This window comes from Polypterus senegalus, chromosome 2, assembly GCF_016835505.1.
Source record: "Polypterus senegalus isolate Bchr_013 chromosome 2, ASM1683550v1, whole genome shotgun sequence".
Lineage (NCBI taxonomy): Eukaryota > Metazoa > Chordata > Cladistia > Polypteriformes > Polypteridae > Polypterus > Polypterus senegalus.
In genome coordinates this window covers 78,144,453-78,164,862 of record NC_053155.1, presented here as the reverse complement: position 1 = coordinate 78,164,862, position 20,410 = coordinate 78,144,453, and the positions used below count along the sequence as shown (strand labels likewise).

Genomic DNA, 20,410 nt, shown 5'->3' with positions numbered 1-20,410 from the left:
TTGGACAGTTTTAGGCGAGACAGATGTGCTCGATATATAATTTTGAGTTGAATAATTGTATGTTTTGTGCATATGGAGCTCGTGTGAATTCTTTGCATTGCTACTTTCCACTCCTTTTCTGATATATTGATTAAGAGATCTTTTTCCCTTTATCCTCTTGGATCTTTGAAAGGGATGGACCGTAAAATAATTTTATATATTGCAGAGATGGATTCTAAGTCTTTGAAATTGAGCAATATTTTTTACGGCTTGGATGAGGGTGCAAGATAAGGAAAATCAGGCAGGTTCTGTTTAACAAAGTTCCTGATTTGAAGATAGTGAAAGAAATGTGTAGCTGGAAAGTTAAATTTGGAATGTAATTGTTCATAGGATGCAAAGATGTTGTCTATATAAAGATCTCTAAGCAATTTAATCCCAAATTTTTTCCAGATATTAAAAACTGCACATGTTTGCGAGGATTAAAAGAGGTGGTTCTCTTGCAGAGGTGCCACAGATAAAAGCTTCTCCATCTTAAAATGCTTTCTGCATTGATTCCATATTCTTAGTGAGTGAAACACAATTGGGTTTTAAGTATATTGCTGATAACTTGCATTTATTGGGGCACAAAGCAGGGAATATAAAGTAAAGTACTGCAGGATTTTACTTCTATTGTGGACCAGGCCTGTGTATGTTCATCTATTTGTGTCCAAGTTTTTATAGCTTGTATGTTTGCTGCCCAGTAATAAAACTGAAAATTCGGTAGAGCCATGCCACCTTCTGCCTTAGGTCTTTGTAGAGTCGCTCTTTGGATACGTGGATATTTTGAGTTCCAAATAAATGAGGTTATTGTTGAATCTAATTGCTTAAAAAATTATTTATTGATGTGTATTGGGATGTTGTGAAATAAAAAAGAAGCTTAGGAAGAATATTCATCTTAACAACGTTAATTCTTCCAGCTAGAGTGAGATGAAGGGTTGACCACCTATGCAAGTCTTGCTCAATTTTTTCCATGCAGACGGCGAAATTTTGTTGATAAAGAGCTTTGTGTTTACTTGTGCTGTTTACCCCTAGGTATTTAAACTGATCTGCAATGATAAAAGGTAGGGTTTTTAATCTAATATTATATGCTTGCGAATTCACTGGAAAGAGTACACTTTTATTCAGATTAATTTTGAGACCAGAGATCTTTTGAAATTCTGTAAGTGCTGTTAAGACTGCAGGCACAGAATTTTGTCGGTCTGATATATACAGTACCATATCATCTGCATATTTATCCAGTTCCTCTGCACTAAAAGTAGCTATTTGTAATGTGTCCAGAAATGTATTAGATTGTGTGTTGTCGTCTTCAAACTCGGTAGAATATAAGGATTTATAGTAGTCTCTAAACGTGTGAATTATATTTTTATGGTTGATGATTTCGTCTCCGTTCGTGTTGTTGATTACTGGGACTGCATTGCAAACTTCTTGCTTGTGGATTTGTTGAGCTAAAAGCTTATTAGCTTTCTCTCCTTTCTCTTAGTGTTCATATTAATGATGTCTGGAATTATAAATTAGTTGTTCAGTTTCTTTAGTTGTCAAGAGGTTCAGTTCTGAATGCAAAGCCTGCCTTTTCCTATGTAGAGCCTCGCTTGGAAGCCTGACATGTTCTTCATCTATTCTAGTAATTTCGCTTTTTAGCTCTGATACTTTCTTGGTTTCTAATTTATTTCTGTGGGAAAGATATGAAATAATCTGTCCTCTTAAGAAGGCCTTTAGAGTTTCCCAGAGTATGCCTGCAGAAACCTCTGAGAATGTATTTGTCTCTAGGAAAAAAACTGATTTGTTTGGATATAAATTCTGTACAGTCTTAGCTTGTCTGCTAATAGAAGCGGGTTAAGACACCATCTGCGAGGTGAGTGTGTGAGATATAGAGACTTTAGCTCCAAGATCAGAGGTGCATGATTGGAAATAACAATAGCATCGTACTTGCATGATTTAATCGTAGGCAAGAAACTATTATCTATAAAGAAATAATCAGTTCTTGAGTAGCAATGATGTACTGGTGAGTAGAAAGAATGTGTTCTTGAGTTTGGGTTTAGAAACCTCCAGGGGTCTTATAAGTTGTGGTCCGTTACAAACTGTGTAATTGTCTTTGCAGTGTTGGATGTCGTCCCCCCGTGACAGGAGTTCTATCAAAGAGTGGATTTAAAACACAAAGTCTCCAGCCATTATAATTTTATGAGTGTTCACATTGGGAATGGATGCAAATACATTTTGTATAAATTCCTTATCACGACATTAGGTGCATAAACATTTATCAAAATCATTTTACAGTTAAAATAAGTTGCCCATGACCATCACATATCTCCCTTCAGGATCAGATACTAGATCAGATGCTATGAATGAGACTGTTATATGTATGAGAATTCCCACAACTCTAGTTTTCTTTGTAAAGCTGGAATAGAACATTTGGCCAGTCCAGTCCTTTGACAGCCGGAACTGATCCTTGCTTAGTAAGTGGGTCTCCTGTAAAAAATACTATTTTAACATTTAAACCTGTTAGGTGAGAGAGTACTTTCTTTCTCTTTAATTCGTGATTCAGGCCTTTAACATTCCAGCTCACAAAGTTATCATGGAGACATTGATTCTGAATTTTTGATATAATTTTATAGTCTTAACTGGAAGTGGGACAGCTTTAACCTTAATTTCCATTTTTCCTCAAGAGTTTTTGCCATGCAGCCTATTGTTACGTTGGTAGTTATGATTATAAGGATTAAAAGGATAGATTATGTATAGCCTGCTCTCTTTCTCTCCCACTCCCCTTATCCCCCCACTCCACCAATTTGCCTCCCCACGTGAGGCTGGACCCCACTTCATGAATTTCCAGTCCTGTGACATACCTAGAGACAGAGCACATCCAAAGCAAAACAAGCCCCCAGGCAGCAGCGTTTTAGGATTAAAAAGTAGAGATAGCTAATGCCAATATAGTCTAAATACTATATGCCTAAAATACAGAGCATCTGGAAAGTATTCACAGCGCACCACTTTTTCTACATTTTGTTATGTTACAGCCTTATTCCAAAGTGGATTAAATTCATTTTTTTCCTCTGAATTCTACGCACAACACCCCATAATGACAACGTGAAAAAAGTTTACTTGAGATTTTTGCAAATTTATTAAAAATAAAAAAGTTGAGAAAGCACATGTATGTAAGTATTCACAGCCTTTGCCATGAAGCTCAAAATTGAGCTCAGGTGCATCCTGTTTTCCCTGATCATCCTTGAGATGTTTCTGCAGCTTAATTGGAGTCCACCTTTGGTAAATTCAGTTGATTGGACATGGTTTGGAAAGGCACACACCTGTATAAGGTCCCACAGTTGACAGTTCATGTCAGAGCATAAACCAAGCATGAAGTCAAAGGAATTGTCTGTAGACCTCCAAGACAGGATTGTCTCGAGGCACAAATCTGGGGAAAGTTACAGAAAAATTTCTGCTGCTTTGAAGGTCCAAATGAGCACAGTGGCCTCCATCATCCGTAAGTGGAAGAAGTTCAAAACCACCAGGACTCTTCCTAGAGCTGGCCAGCCATCTAAACTGATCTAAAGAAGGGCCTTAGTCAGGGAGGTGACCAAGAACCCGATGGTCACTCTGTCAGAGCTCTAGAGGTCCTCTGTGGAGAGAGGAGAACCTTCCAGAAGGACAACCATCTCTGCAGCAATCCACCAATCAGCCCTGTATGGTAGAGTGGCCAGACAGAAGCCACTCCTTAGTAAAGGGCACATGGCAGCCCGCCTGGAGTTTGCCAAAAGGCACCTGAAGAACTCTCAGACCATGAGAAACAAAATTCTTTGGTCTGATGAGACAAAGATTGAACTCTTTGGTGTAAATGCCAGGCGTCGCGTTTGGAGGAAACCAGACACCGCTCATCACCAGGCCAATACCATCCCTACAGTGAAGCATGGTGGTGTAAGCATCATGCTGTGGGGATGTTTTTCAGCGGCAGGAACTGGGAGACTAGTCAGGATAAAGGGAAAGATGACTGCAGCAATGTACAGAGACATCCTGGATGAAAACCTGCTCCAGAGCGCTCTTGACCTCAGACTGGGGCGACGGTTCATCTTTCAGCAGGACAACGACCCTAAGCACACAGCCAAGATATCAAAGGAGTGGCTTCAGGACAACTCTGTGAATGTCCTTGAGTGGCCCAGCCAGAGCCCAGACTTGAATCCGATTGAACATCTCTGGAGAGATCTTAAAATGGCTGTGCACCGACGCTTTCCATCCAACATGATGGAGCTTGGTACAGGATAAGTATAGTAAGTCTTAATGCAATAATAACAATAACAATAAACCAAGGGTATGATGTTAAACAGTCTCCTTTAGGGTAGTAAAAAAAAAAAAAAGTTAATTTCTTCCACACGCACATCTATAACACGTCTATAGAAGTAATGAAAACATAAACAGAAAGCGTCCGAGTAATGAAAAGGATGTATAATTAGAATACCCGTATCATTACAAGTGGATCAGACAGCAGGTGATATCTTCTTGCCATGCCATAACAGGATGCGAGTCACTATTGTGTTTCTGAATAGTGTCGGGATCAGCTTTCTTAATTCCTTTTCTGCTTCTTCCTTGTAGGAGAAGACGTAGTATTGGCCTTCAACGTCCACTTTCAGTTTGGCAGGATACAAGAGGCTGTATTTGATATTGGCTTGCCGTAATCGCTGTTTAATGTTGTTAAAGGCTACACGTTTAGCAGCTGCTTACTGTTGCGGGAGTGAAATCAGGGAAAATGCAAATGTGGTTATTTTCAAATATAATCTCATGCTTGTGTCTAAGGTGTGCCATTACATAATAATCTCTCGAAGTGGATAATAAAAGACGTAGGTCTAAAGTTGTTTGATCCGCGTATGCGATAAGCTGCTGCTATCTCGGAATCTGATTTAAAGTCCCCTCCAGTTATTTTAGAGAATAGTTCAGCTGCGAATTTCACTGGGTTTAGACTTTCACGATTCTCAGGTAGACCTTCGATTCTAATATTATTCCTTCTGCTTCCATCTTCCAGATCAGCAAGTCTGTCTCTGAGTTTTTTGCATTTGGAATTGGCAGGTATTTCTTTTCCATCAGCAGTGGAAGCTAGATTTTCGGCTGTTTCAATCCGAGTCGTGAATGTCTGCTTAACATCCTCCAGCTGATCGGCAAGTGTGCTCAGTTTAGACGCTGTCTCCTGAATGTGCTCCTCAATTTTATCCAGCATACTTTTAAAGGCCATTTCAAAGCGAATATATACGCGTTTCTCCGAGTCTTTATTATCCTAATGCAGCTCCCGCTGCAGCTTCTCGCTTGCCTTCTCATTTGCCTTCTCGCTTTTCTTTATATCTTTCTTTATCTCTTGCTTGAGCTTGCTTGAGCTCAGCGATCATCACCTTCAGCTCGGACACATCAGCTTTCGCGCACTGTAGGTGAGGCGATGGGCTCTATTACAGCTGATGTTCCCGGCTCGCGTGGAGTAGGTGAAAGCGTGGACTGCAAGGTCTTTTCCAGTTTCAAATGATCTTCTCCAATTGGTGAGCTATCGTGACCTGCGTCACCTGCACTTGCAGATTCGTTCCCCATTTCGCTCTCAATTGGGGACGATGCAGCGGACTGTGGTCCCGAGGAGTCTGGGCTTTGGACCATCTGATCCAGGTCAGTCTCTGAAAGGCCGTACCTTGAGCTTGAACTTGGACTTGTCGGTCTGGGCTTGGAAGTAGCTTTAGTTTCTTTTCCATTTCTTTCTGAGCCCCTTTTTTCTGGCCATGTTTATCTATGCTTGCATATATTGTAGTAGAACCCTCAGGCTGGATAAATACGGGATATCTCAAGGTTTATGAGGAAATAATATAAAAAAATTACACCGCTGCTGACAGAGTTCCGCTTCAGACGTCCATCTCTCGCACCGGACGAGACCAACTCCATATATACTCCTGTATATCATTTTTAAAGTAGCTGTTCTGTTATCCGTCTTTTCGCTTATCTGTCACGGCATCAGTCCTGACCCATATAATAGATATACTACTGGTCAAAAGTTTTAGAACACCTCCATTTTTATGGGATTTGCATGCAGTTTAATGTCTTGTGAAGTAAACCCAGGTGTCCGCAAGCCCAAACCATGACACGAACACAGAAGCACAGTCCCGGGTTCAAATACTGGAAGGTTTTATTATATTTACCTATATTTATATTTAAATATTATATTTACCTATTATATTTACCTCCAATAAAGTGATACAAACACAAACAAATACACACAGGTCTTTTCTCTCCACAATAATTTCTTTCTTTCTTTCTTTTTTTCTTTCTCCCTACCGCACTACCCTCCTCCACTCAAGCATTGCTCCACTACCTCCCAGCTTCAGCTTGCTTGGATAAAGGAGTGCGGTCCCTTTTATTACAGACCCAGAAGCACTTCCGGGTCACACAGAAGTCCATTATAATAGGGAGCTTGTGTCCCTGCAGTGCCCTCTTGTGGCACCCAGTGACCTCAGCAGGGCTGCCCTGCTGGCTTCCCACTGGGCATGGATATCCAGGACTGCTGCCATCTAGCGTGCTGAGGGAATAAAAACTCCCCATGATATCTCTTCTTTTACAGGGGCTGTCCGTCCATCTCTTTCTTCCGGGTCTGCTTCCTGTTTCCTTCCTGGCTGGAAAGCTCGTCCAGCCTATGTGACATCTACAATCTCAATGTTTCATGAAATCAAAACCTAGAACAAATAAACATTAGCAAATAAAAAAATAAGTCAAGGAATTGCCAAGTGTACAAAATGTAATTCAAATGTTTCATTAAAGTAGCCACTGTTTGCCAATATAACAGCCAAATGTACACTTATCATTCCTTCTATAAGAGAAATCAAATATTGATCAGAAAGATCTTCCCTACACTGTTGCAGAAATTCCCACAAATGCGTTGTACTTTTAGGTTGCGTTCTTGTCCAATTCATCCCAAACTAACTCAGTGTGGTTTAAGTCTGCAGACACTGCTGACCATTCCATGTTTTGAAGTGTACCTTCTTATTGTTTTCTTTTAACGTAGTTCTGACATAGCCTGGAGGTATGTTTTGGGTCATTGTCTTACCGTAGGATGATCTCCTGACCTACTAGACGCAGACCAGAAGATACTGCATGGGGCTGCAAAATGCTGTGCTAATCTTTTTGATTCAGAATGCTTGTCACACTGTGAAAGTCACCAACTCTGTCTTCAGCAAAAGAACCCGAGACCATCATACTTTCTCCTACATGTTTGACAGTTGGTTTCATACACTGAGGAACCATCCTTTCACCAACTCTGCACCATTATTACTGAAATTGGTCACTTTCTACAGTGTAATACTGTCAATGTAGTACTTCAGAGGGTGTAGTAACACAGTCTGTTCCAGTTCTGCTTTAAGAGAGAGTGTTTTAAGTTATCAATAGAACTTAGGATGCCTGCACAAATTGCAAGGCTGAATTAACTTTAATTGCTGCAGAACAGCTTTAGGCTGTAACCTATTAGTTGTTCCCTGAACAGGGCCTGTTTGTAATATTCTGAAATTTCCTTTTTTAAGTTTTTACTAGCCTAAACCTAAAATGTTAAACTCCTGACAGTTTACTGTTTACCTCTTCACCATTTTAGGTCATTCATTGCATTTCAACTGATTAAATTTGAAGAAAAACTGGAAAAACTGAGGTGTTCTAAATCTTTTGACCAGTAGTGTGTGTGTATATATGTGTGTATATTTTTAATTTTTTTTCTGAATTCTCAAGGAAAGTTGCAAGCACAGTCCTTTTAGCTAAACACTGAATCATGTAAAGAGACAACAGTGGAAATGAAGAACTTACCATTTTTTAGACTTCATGTTAAACGTCTGTGTAGTTGCAGTAAAATGTCACAGTAAAATGTCATGATGAATAGGGGTGTGAAGAGACGCTTTTCCCACAAGACGAGACACGAGACTGGGTTCACGAGAACGAGATGAGATTTTTAGACATTTTTTTAAAGAAATCAATGTTTAAATATATAGCAAAAATAGCCTTTTATTTAACTGAAAAACACAAAATGCAAAAAATGCATGTCCATTTTGAAATCAACTTTATGAAATAAAACTTCTATTTTGATGAATGATATGCAGTAATAACATGTAAACACTGCAAAATATTTTGTCACAAACTGACAGGCAATTAATTGCACAATAAAATTAAATAGTATAAATAAAAATAAATAATAAACAACACAAATATCCCTTTGCGTGCAATTAACCATAATTAGTGTAACTATCAAAGTAGTGCTGTCTTAAAACTCCGAGTGCAAAACAATGAACAAAATTTTCTTAAGCATGGAAAACGAGCTAAGACCTAGGTAATGAGGTAATGACCTATACAGAACAGCCTAAGATATGGTCATGTTAGTTTTTCACACCACTGTATATTCTTAAAAAAGATTTGCCCCCTTCCTGATTTCTTATTCTTTTGCATGTTTGTCACACAAAATGTTTCTGATCATCAAACACATTTAACCATTAGTCAAATATAACACAAGTAAACACAAAATGCAGTTTTTAAATGATGGTTTTTATAATTTAGGGAGAAAAAATATCCAAACCTACATGGCCCTGTGTGAAAAAGTAATTGCCCCCTTGTTAAAAAAATAACCTAACTGTGGTGTATCACACCTGAGTTCAATTTCTGTAGCCACCACCAGGCCTGATTACTGCCACACCTGTTTCAATCAAGAAATCACTTAAACAGGAGCTGCCTGACACAGAGAAGTAGACCAAAAGCACCTCAAAAGCTAGACATCATGCCAAGATCCAAAGAAATTCAGGAACAAATGAGAACAGAAGTAATTGAGATCTATCAGTCTGGTAAAGGTTATAAAGCCATTTCTAAAGCTTTGGGACTCCAGCGAACCACAGTGAGAGCCATTATCCACAAATGGCAAAAACATGGAACAGTGGTGAACCTTCCCAGAAGTGGCAGGCCGACCAAAATTACCCCAAGAGTGCAGAGACGACTCATCCGAGAGGTCACAAAAGACCCCAGGACAACGTCTAAAGAACTGCAGGCCTCACTTGCCTCAATTAAGGTCAGTGTTCACGACTCCACCATAAGAAAGAGACTGGGCAAAAACGGCCTGCATGGCAGATTTCCAAGACGCAAACCACTGTTAAGCAAAAAGAACATTGGGCTCGTCTCAATTTTGCTAAGAAACATCTCAATGATTGCCAAGACTTTTGGGAAAATACCTTGTGGACTGATGAGACAAAAGTTGAACTTTTTGGAAGGCAAATGTCTCATTACATTTGGCGTAAAAGGAACACAGCATTTCAGAAAAAGAACATCATACCAACAGTAAAATATGGTGGTGGTAGTGTGATGGTCTGGGGTTGTTTTGCTGCTTCACCACCTGGAAGGCTTGCTGTGATAGATGGAACCATGAATTCTACTGTCTACCAAAAAATCCAGAAGGAGAATGTCCGGCCATCTGTTCGTCAGCTCAAGCTGAAGCAATCTTGGGTGCTGCAACAGGACAATAACCCAAAACACACCAGCAAATCCACCTCTGAATGGCTGAAGAAAACAAAATGAAGACTTTGGAGTGGCCTAGTCAAAGTCCTGACCTGAATCCAATTGAGATGCTATGGCATGACCTTAAAAAGGCGGTTCATGCTAGAAAACCATCAAATAAAGCTCAATTACAACAATTCTGCAAAGATGAGTGGGCCAAAATTCCTCCAGAGCTGTAAAGACTCATTGCAAGTTATCATAAGCGCTTGATTGCAGTTATTGCTGCTAAGGGTGGCCCAACCAGTTATTAGGTTCAGGGGCAATTACTTTTTCACACAGGGCCATGTAGGTTTGGATTTTTTCTCCCTAAATAATAAAAACCATCATTTAAAAACTGCATTTTGTGTTGACTAGTGTTATATTTCACTAATGGTTAAATGTGTTTGATGATCAGAAACATTTTGTGTGACAAACATGCAAAAGAATAAGAAATCAGGAAGGGGGCAAATAGTTTTTCACACCACTGTAAGCATGTCTACATTTTCTGGCAGCAATTGTGACCTCTGGGCAGTAACTATGTCTCCTGCAGTTGAAAAGACACGCTCACTTGGAACAGAGGTCGCAGGAATGGAAAGATATTCTTTGACAAGTGGAGACAGCAAAGGATATTTGGAGCTGTTTTCTCTCCACCATGTCAGAGGGCAGCAACTAAGTGGGATAGATGCCTCTCTTCTGTAAAGTTCAGTTTCCCTCTCAGTTCCTTTGCTGGGCTGTTCTGTCTTCGAGAAAGAGTCCTCAAGTGCTGTCTTCTTGGAAGCAGGTTCCTCTTCTGACTCGGCTCTGCCTTCAGCTTCAAGAGCCCCCTCGCCCCCATGTGTGGAACAATGAGCTGATGCCTCTTCCTTGTGCTCCATACTCTTCTCATCTGTGGGCTTTAAGCAGCACTCACTCTCATGTTTACAACACACACACACACACACACAAACACAGCATGAACCTATTAAATCCATTAAAATTTGGTACTGGAAACATAAATCTTATAGGGAAAAAAAAATCAAGTCAATGATACCTGGTTTTGCTGCAACTGTTCCACCCTTTTCTGTATCCTCTGAAAGACTGCCTCACGCTGGTTGCAGTCTAGCTGCGGTAGAGACTGGAATCTTGGGTCCAGCGCAGTGCTCTCCAGCAGGTAGTTGTATACATCACCACTGTATCTGCCTGAAATATTGCTGAGAATTGCTCTCTTTTTTTTGTCGGCCACAGTGGGGGAATCACTGTCATTTGGTGCCATGTTTTGTTCTATCATGTTCTTCAGTGGCACGATGAGTGACACTGTGGGCCTCTTCTCTTCACACAAAACAGTGGTAGCTGTCTATAAAGGATTCAGCAGCTTCACAAGAAATTCGGCATTGACAATGTCGCAGGTAACCAGTGTGTCAATGTTTCGGGCATTTTGTCTTATTTCTGGGCTGGTGAGCGCTGCTGCTGCTATAGCAGCTTGCTGCTCCAGGTAACGAACCAGCATATCCAATGATGAATTCCATCGCGTGGTGACGTCCATTATTAATTTGTGCGGTGGCAGTTGTAGCAGCTTCTGCTTAGACGTCAGTACTGCGGCAGCTGTCGAACTCCGGTGAAAAAAAGCAGTTACACGTCTCACCCACCCAAGCAAACGAGCGACACGCGCAACACCGAGGCCAGCCTGTGTAGCGAGATTTATTGTGTGCGTGAAGCATTTGATGTGCGGCTCAAATCCTGCCTCGAGCACAGCCACATCCATATTACGCATATTGTCTGTTACAATAGCGATGCAATGGTTTGGCTTTTTAAGACCCCACTGTGTGACAGCTTCTTTTAAAACTTCAGCGATGTTTGCCCCTGTGTGTGATTCAAAAAGTGGGCGCGTCTGCAGTACAAAATGTACCATTTCTCAATTACTGTTGATAATGTGGGCTGTAATTGTGATATAGCTCTGTGTACACCTAGAAGTCCAACCGTCAGTAGTTATGGCGATGGTTTCTGCCTCTTTCAGAGCCTGTACAACGTTTACCTTGCACTCCTTGTAGAGGGTGGGGACCACCGTCTTGAGTAAAATGTCGCGTGTGGGATGGCATACTTTGGTTCCAGTGTGTGGATGAGTCGCCGAAATCCCAGATTTTCCACCACAGAAAATGGTCTCATATCGCCTGCAATGAAAACGTCGATGTCTTTTGTTATTGCTGTGGCTCTTGCATTGGATGGTGGAAGTTTAGCTGCAAAGGCATTTGTTATGGTTGTGTGCCCTTTCATGCAAACTGAATTGCTTTCCGTTTTCTTCACAGGCACATCTTTTAGTAACGAGCTGTGGTTGTTTTCTAAATGCTTTTGCATAGTGCTTGTGTTAGCAGAGGTGTACGGTATTAATTTTTTGCAGTGTTTGCAAATTGTCTTTGTCTTGTCTGTCATTTTTTCGCCGTTTCTTATTTCCACAAGGAATCCAAAATGTTGCCACACCAACGATTTAAATGTTGCGGGCGCATCTTCTATCCCTACTTCTCCCTCACACTCCATCATGCCAATAACGCAAGGATATCGTCACGTTCTCGTGAGACAAATCTGATCTCGCGAGATCTCGTACCACGAGATCTCGTCACACTACTAATGACGAATACAAAAAATATGGAGATAACCTGTTGAAACAATCTGATTTTATATAATGAACATATATTTGTCACATAACTTTACAGCTTAATACTCTGCAGTTGTTTTTGTGTGATGGATATCTTCAAGCATTGCTTGATTATATTTTTTTTGTTTGATGGAATATCTTTTTATTTTTTTCTATGAAATATACCATCACAAAATTTTTTGTTTTTGATGTGCCTATAGAATTTTGCTTTGTTATGGGCGCTACCTCTTTTATATGTTGGAGTCTTTGACTTCACTGAACAAGTGAAAATCTGTAAGTGTCACATCTGGACTACAGGTTTGATTTTTCTATTACTACTAGCACTTCGAGTTACATTTTCCCCAGTGTCCTGGAAGTTGTAGTGAATTTCGAGGAAAAACATTTTTTAGATGAAAGAGATGATTGCGGCTTTGCTCTTTATGATTATAAAGGTGGTATGGTGTAATTGTTCAGATGTTGCACTGAATCTCAGTGTGTGCCATGGACACGTTGTGTGATTCACAGCAAGTCACTTAACTTGCTTATGCAACTATTGTATTTAAAAACATAAACATTAGTGGCATTTCTGTACTTATAAAGCTCCATGGGATGGTGTAGACTATAGAAGAGCACTCATTAAATTTTAAATAATGGTTATTAAAGTCAATTGTGTTTTGAGTGTTGTTAAAATTTCAGTAGGCTTTTCCGCATTAATTTTTTTAATCTGCAACATATGAAGGACTCATCTGTTAGCTTGTTATGAAAACCAGCTCTGTGCACCACCTCAGCACTTGTGTAGAGAAAACACACCCATACTTTAAGATAATTGGTACAATGAGATAAAATGATTATTTCTAGATCCCTTTTCTTGATACACGCGCATGTGTTTTTTAACTTTTTTTTACTGGTGGTGCTTCGTGCTCCATTGTAAAGTCCCTAAGTGGGGAAAGTATTTTGAAAAATGTATATAAAATGCTGGACTTTTGAACGGTTTTGCATGGCACCATGTTTATGAAGGAATAACTCTGACTTGCAAAATACCAAACTTAAACATGTTTAGAACATGTACAGTATGTATATTGATGTGTTTGTTTATATTGTGCTACAATTTTGAGTCAATTTGTAGATTGTTCAAATCATTTTTTTCATTTCCTGTTTAAACTTTTAAAGAAAGATATAAATAGTGTTTTTTTTATTCCTATATCTGTTCCTACCACGACATTTCTATATTTGTATTTGCTTTCTATTTAAGATATATTCGCTTGTTAAGCAATTTTTTGCTGCAGTATCTTGTGAAAGACACAATGTCTGTATTATATGTGTACTGTAAATTCTGATTTTTTTTTTTCCTTTATCTTCTCTCATAGGTCTGTTGTTTTGAGTGAGGGTCCTTGCAAGCGTTTCTGACACCCATCATGGGTTTTATTGCCTATCTGAAGACACAGTTTATATTGCACTTGCTTATCAGCTTTGTGTTTGTTGTGAGCGGACTGATCATAAACTTCATTCAGCTATGCACACTGACACTTTGGCCGATTAACAAGCAACTTTACCGCAGGGTCAACTGCCGCCTTTCATATTCATTATGGAGCCGTAAGTTCTGTTTTAACTTACATTCATACTTTGCAAGCAGGCTGGCAGTGATAACAGATAATCTGAACAAAACCTGTATAGTTCTGACTGCGCTTGTACCCTCAGAAAAGCTTCTGAATAATTCTGTAATTAACTTATGTACTGCATCATTAAATATGCAGATTCCTTTTTTCTCTCATTTTAAGTCATTTGCCTATGTTTGTTTCATCTTCTGGGTGCTACTAATTCATATTATATGGCTAAATGTCAAAACTTGATCAGTTTAGATGCCAGGAATTAAATTCAATAATTTGAAAGATTATTCTCAAAGTGAACTCTGAAAAATCAACATAGATAACCTGTGGTAAAAACAAGCTTCTCAGAGTAAGAGACAAGCTTATAATTTGAGAATACTAATGTGAAAATAAATATTAAAACCAGCAAACTAATTTTCCACAAAAAGCACCTTGATCTTGGTTTGTAGTTTGTCAGTGACACTTGGTTTGTGATGGTGATTTTGTTTATTTATGTATATATATACTGTATATATAAAGTTTTTAAATGCTAGCAATTAAGGAATAATAACAGTTGTGAGAACCACAATCATCGCCAATATTGGGATGTTACCCTTTGATTATTTAGATCAAGAAACCACAGATAATTTTGATTATTTCTAAATGTTATTTCCATCCGTTTTATGAACATTCCTATTCCAATTTCGGATTACAATTTTTACAGCCTATCCTGGTAGCATTGGATGCAAGGTTATAACTAAACAATCCCAAAGATGTGTTATAAGTTTACTGGCAACTCTCAATTTGATAGAAGTTGGGGTACCCACACAGACAATTGGGTAAATGTGCACCCGCTATACAGGCAGTGACTGAACTGGTATTTGAATTATGAGGCAGCAGTGTGAATCATTTTGCTAGTTGCCTACTGCTAAATTTTAATATTATATGAAGTATAGTTCTGTAAATTGAATCCTATATTAAACACTTAACACCATAAATTATACATGTGTAATTATTTACCTTTAGAAAGATGGTTAATACATAATTTTTATTTTTGAACCTAATAAGATTTATGAATGTAAACTGTTTGATTTCAACATTGTGTATGTTTTTTTGTTTTAATAAACTCCATGCCCCGTCCACAAACCTGCTCCATTCTCCATGATTGATCTCAGCTTGCTGTACTGGTACAAACCTTAAATGCCTAAGAATGTGACTGTAGTATGATGTAGTTATGCACTTGTATATTTTCTCTTAGTTGCATCACTACTGTTTCCATTTTTTAAAATAGTTTACAACTAATATATTTGATAATGATAGTGTGTGCATCAAAATTAAATTTTTATCATACTGACAAGCTGATGCTGTGAAAAGAAGCAGCACCATTCTCCTTCAAGTGTAAAATATTAGGACACTTGGTAGATATGAGTCTTTCATTTTCCATGTTTAATTGCATATTCTTACATTATATTTAGTTAGTTTGACAAATGAGAGGGGACACTATCAAACTTGTTCGGCTAGCTAATAGATACGTTACCCTAATATTTCACCCATATGTAAAATATGTACAGTATTTTAGATACCAGTGTACACTTTTAATCAGTGATTTTGTGGTATAATAATTGTAAATCCAATTTATACTTTTTATTTTAAGCAAACTATTGATTTGGCTTAATTTATAAGAAAATAACAAAATACTATTATGTAACATCCCTGGGATTTACCTTACTTAACATACAGTGAATTCAGAAAGTACACAAAGCTTCTACAAAGTATTGAATTAAGGGTCTTAATACTTAAATAAATGAGAGAGTAAAATTTTAGATTTTTAATAATTTTTGCAAGCCTTTTTGAAAGCATGTTTTTAGTTTGTCTTTATGGGTTATTGAATGTAGATTGGTGGGCAAAAATGGCAAATGTATCAATTTAAAATTAAATATGTAACACAATAAAGTGTGTAGAAACTGAAGGGGTGTGAATACATTTTGAATCCAATGTAATTTAACATGTCTGCATATTTATAATGTAATCACACACTTAAGCTGTGACCTGATGCTCCGGTTGCTGGCGGAGAGTCAAGTAGCAGCTTGGAGGATTAGCTGAAATATGAGAAGACCTTCCACACAACACATATGTGAATGTCTGGTATTAATGAAACTGACGTGTTTTTTTTGCACAATTGTGGCATGTATTAATTTACTCTAGAAACTTGCTTTTTAAATTTATAAGTGCATTTTCACTTAACAGTGCTTCTCACAAAGCGGTTTACAACTGCACCTATTATATACATATATCTATATCTATCTATATATATATATATATATCTATATATATATATATATATATATATATATATATATATATATATATATATATATATATATATATATCTATATATATCTATATCTATATATATATATATATATATATATATATATACACTGCTCAAAAGAATTAAAGGAACACTTTTTAATCAGAGTATAGCATAAAGTCAATGAAGCTTATGGGATATAAATCTGGTCAGTTAAGTAGCAGAGGGGGTTGTTAATCAGTTTCAGCTGCTGTGGTGTTAATGAAATTAACAACAGATGCACTAGAGGGGCAACAATGAGATGACCCCCAAAACAGGAATGGTTTAACAGGTGGAGGCCACTGACATTTTTCCCTCCTCATCTTTTCTGACTGTTTCTTTACTAGTTTTGCATTTGGCTACAGTCAGTGTCACTACTGGTAGCATGAGGCGATACCTGGACCCTACAGAGGTTGCACAGGTAGTCCAACTTCTCCAGGATGGCACATCAATACATGTCATTGCCAGAAGGTTTGCTGTGTCTCCCTGCACAGTCTTAAGGGCATGGAGGAGATTCTAGGAGACAAGCAGTTACACTAGGAGAGCTGGAGAGGGCCATAGAAGGTCCATAACCCATCAGCAGGACCAGTATCTGCTCCTTTGGGCAAGGAGGAACAGGATGAGCACCGCCAGAGCCCTACAAAATGACCTCCAGCAGGCCACTGGTGTGAATGTCTCTGACCAAACAACCAGAAAGACTTCATGAGGGTGACCCAAGGGCCCCATGTCCTCTAATGGGCCCTGAGCTCACTGCCCAGCAGCATGCAGCTCGATTGGCATTCGCCATAGAATACCAGAATTGGCAGATGCACCACTGGTGCCCTGGGCTTTTTACAGATGAGAGCAGGTTCACCCTGAGCACGTGACAGAAGTGAAAGGGTCTGGAGAAGCCATGGAGAACATTATGCTGCCTGTAACACCATTCAGCATGAGCAGTTTGGTGGTGGGTTAATGATTGTCTGGGGAGGCATATCCATGGAGGGTCACACAGACCGCTACAGGCTTGACAAAGGCACCTTGGCTACCATTAGATATCAGGATAAAATCCTTGGACCCATTGTCAGACCCTATGCTGGTACAGTGGCTCCTGGTGCACGACAATTCTTGGCCTCATGTGGTGAGAGTATGCAAGCAGTTCCTGGAGGATGAAGGAATTGATACCATTGACTGGCCACCACACTTTCCTGACCTAAATCCAATAGAACACCTCTGGGACATTATGTTTTGGTCCATCCAATGCCACCAGGTTGCACCTCAGACTGTCCAGGAACTCAGTGATGCCCTGGTCCAGATCTGGGAGGAGATCCCCCACAACACCATCTGTCATCTCATTAGAAGCATGCACCGATGTTGTCAGGCATGTATACAAGAACACAGGGGCCATACAAAGTGCTGCGTACAATTTTGAGTTGCTGCAATTAAATTTTGGCAAAATGGACTAGCCTGCCACATAATTTTTTCACTCTGATTTTTGGGGCGTCTTTGAATTCAGGGCACTGTAGGTTGATCATTTTCATTTCCATCAAACGATGTGGCATCCTTTCGTTCCTAACACATTACCCAGTCTATATCAGTATAGATATCCAGGAGGATTTCTATTTCCCATTGAGATCTGATGTGTTTTCAAAGTGTTCCTTTAATTGTTTTGAGCAGTTTTTATATATATATATCTATATCTATATATATCTATATTTATCTATATATATCTATATATATCTATATATATATATCTATATATATCTATATCTATCTATATATATATATATATATATCTCTATATATATATATCTATCTATACTAATAAAAGGCAAAGCCCTCACTCACTCACTGACTCATCACTAATTCTCCAACTTCCGTGTAGGTAGAAGGCTGAAATTTGGCAGGCTTATTCCTTACAGCTTACTTACAAAAGTTGGGCAGGTTTCATTTCGAAATTCTACGCGTAAGGGTCATAACTGGAACCTATTTTTCTACATATAATGTAATGGAGTTGAGTTGGAGATGGCGTGGGGGAGTTTCGTGTGACATCATCACGCCTCCTACGTAAGTACGTAGAGAACAAGGAAGAACTCCAAACAGCGATGAGCACAAAGCGCCATTTCACAATTGAGAAGGCAGAAAAACATTATGAAGCAAATGATGCATACAAGCATATTCATAAGTACAGCTACTGCGGAAACAAAGCACGGCGTGAACCGTAAGTTTATATTAAATTAAGTTCATAGACAGGCTGCCACTAGCGTTTGTAATTTAGTGCCTGCCCATATAAGGCCGTCCATCAGCGGCAATCCAATACAAACACTGCCGGTAAATATTCACGGTGAAGGACTGTGCTTATGCAGAGGAAGATGAGATGGTCAGGGTGGTGTTTGGCACAAACTCATTGAAACTGCGAGAGAAACTTTTAAGTGCGGGTCTTAGCTGACATTACGAGATGGCACCAGCACAGCTGGGAACCTTCGATGCAAGAACACCAAGCGGCTCCGTGAACTGGCGCAGTGCACAGACAAAAGCAACAGTTCCAAAGAGTGCTGAACAAAAACCGAATTACACAATTGAGAAGGCAGCAAAAAAATATGAAGCGTCTGATACATAGAATCATATTCATAAGTGCAGCTACTGCGAAACAAAGCACACGGTGGAAAAAGTGAATGTCCTGCTAAAGGAAGACAGTGTAAAAAAACCCGTGCATGCAGTTTGTCACATCTCAGATAAAGAGGAAGGCGAGCTGTTTATTGATGCAGTAAGAAACTAATCGATGAATGAAACCTCTTATCTTTACAACGATTGACAAACACGGAATGTAACTTGAACACAACACATCCTACAAATACGACCTGATTGAAAAAATAATGATAATCAAATCCTTGATGACAGCAACATTCAATAACACTCACAAAACAATTACTGTATATTGACAATCATGTTACGTTATTTTTAAAATGTTCCCTTTTCTTTTCATAACTTCTACTTCTCCACTGCGATACGGGTATATATATATAATATGTATATATATACCCGATCTACAATACATACTCTAGCATAGACAAGCCACACGCTGTGGCTAATTGTAGAGTCTTAAGCCTCTAATGCCGACATTGAGGTTCGATTCGAGAGGGATGCACTGAGTATGTACGCGCTACCGATTCATTTTACCTTCGATCTCCTTGGTTTGGGGCGTATGAAAAATATTAGGTTAGCGCAGAATCATGTTACGTTATTTTTAAAATGTTTCCCTTTATTAGCACAAGCACAGCTGAGAAGCTTCGATGCATGTACTCCATAACGCGTTAAAAATAACGCATTTAATCACACTTTCAATTCCAAGCAAACGGGAACTTTTGTCAATGCATGATTTCCTGGTACATCCATTACACTGATGCACACATCACAGCTACAAAAATGTTAGAGTCGGAATAAAGCGCGTTCCTACGACTGATCATTTCGACTTCCCGAGTGAAGCCTTGATAAAAGCATGGTTTTGTGCACACTGAAAAGCAAGCAAAATTAGATGCATTACAGAAAGCGGACTTTGTGGCTCTTACTGGGGATCATTGGACTTCCGTGACCGTTAGTAATTCTAATTACATCTAATTACAAAATGTTCAATGATCACACTGTTTTAGCCTAATGTACAAAATAATTTTGGCTAATGTTACTCAGAGTTTAAAGATTAAGTTGGTCAAATTACCTTTTATGTTTCTGACTTATTTTTTAAGAAGAAAAACTGCACTTTATGTTGAAATTTTGGTTATTATTATTTAAAGACAATACTATTCTGAAAATGTACTTAAAGTACTTAAACTACCACTTTATTTTTAAGTCTGCCCAATTTTAACCAGGGATGATATTTTTGTTTCTGTTTTGAATTCAAATGCAGTTTAAAGGCTTTTTTTCAGAAATTAAAACAGCTTCAGTTTACAATATTCATGTCCATGTCTATTATTTGATTCTGTCACCCACTAAAACCGTTTTAAATTAAAAAAAAAAAAACATTTGCGATTTGGGGCAAATTTACGTGTGCGATTACATACGATTAATCAAGATTAATTCTTACACAGCCTCTAATTAATTGGATTAATTTTTTTAATCGAGTCCCACCCCTAATATATATATATATGTGGAGATATATATGTAGATTTGTATATATATGTGTATATACAGTATATATGTAGATATGTATATGTGTATATACAGTATGTATATATGTGTGTGTGTATATATATATGTATATATATATATATATGTGTATGTATGTATGTATGTATGTGCTCCTTAACGCGTTAAAAAATAATGCATTTAATCACACTTTGCATTACAAGCAAAGGGGAGCTTTTGTCAATGCAT

The 20,410-nt window shown here is 38.5% G+C and overlaps 1 protein-coding gene across 2 annotated transcripts in view; it reads left to right on the top strand.

Annotated features, from left to right (window-relative positions):
- Nucleotides 1-20,410, top strand: part of agpat3 (1-acylglycerol-3-phosphate O-acyltransferase 3) — an 83,403-nt gene that overhangs the window by 25,310 nt on the left and 37,683 nt on the right. For both annotated transcript variants that reach the window (XM_039744032.1, XM_039744033.1), the window contains exon 2: nt 13,495-13,720. In XM_039744032.1, the coding sequence (XP_039599966.1) occupies nt 13,543-13,720 (178 nt within the window). In that variant the 5' untranslated portion in view covers nt 13,495-13,542. The remainder of the gene's footprint in view (nt 1-13,494; nt 13,721-20,410) is intronic.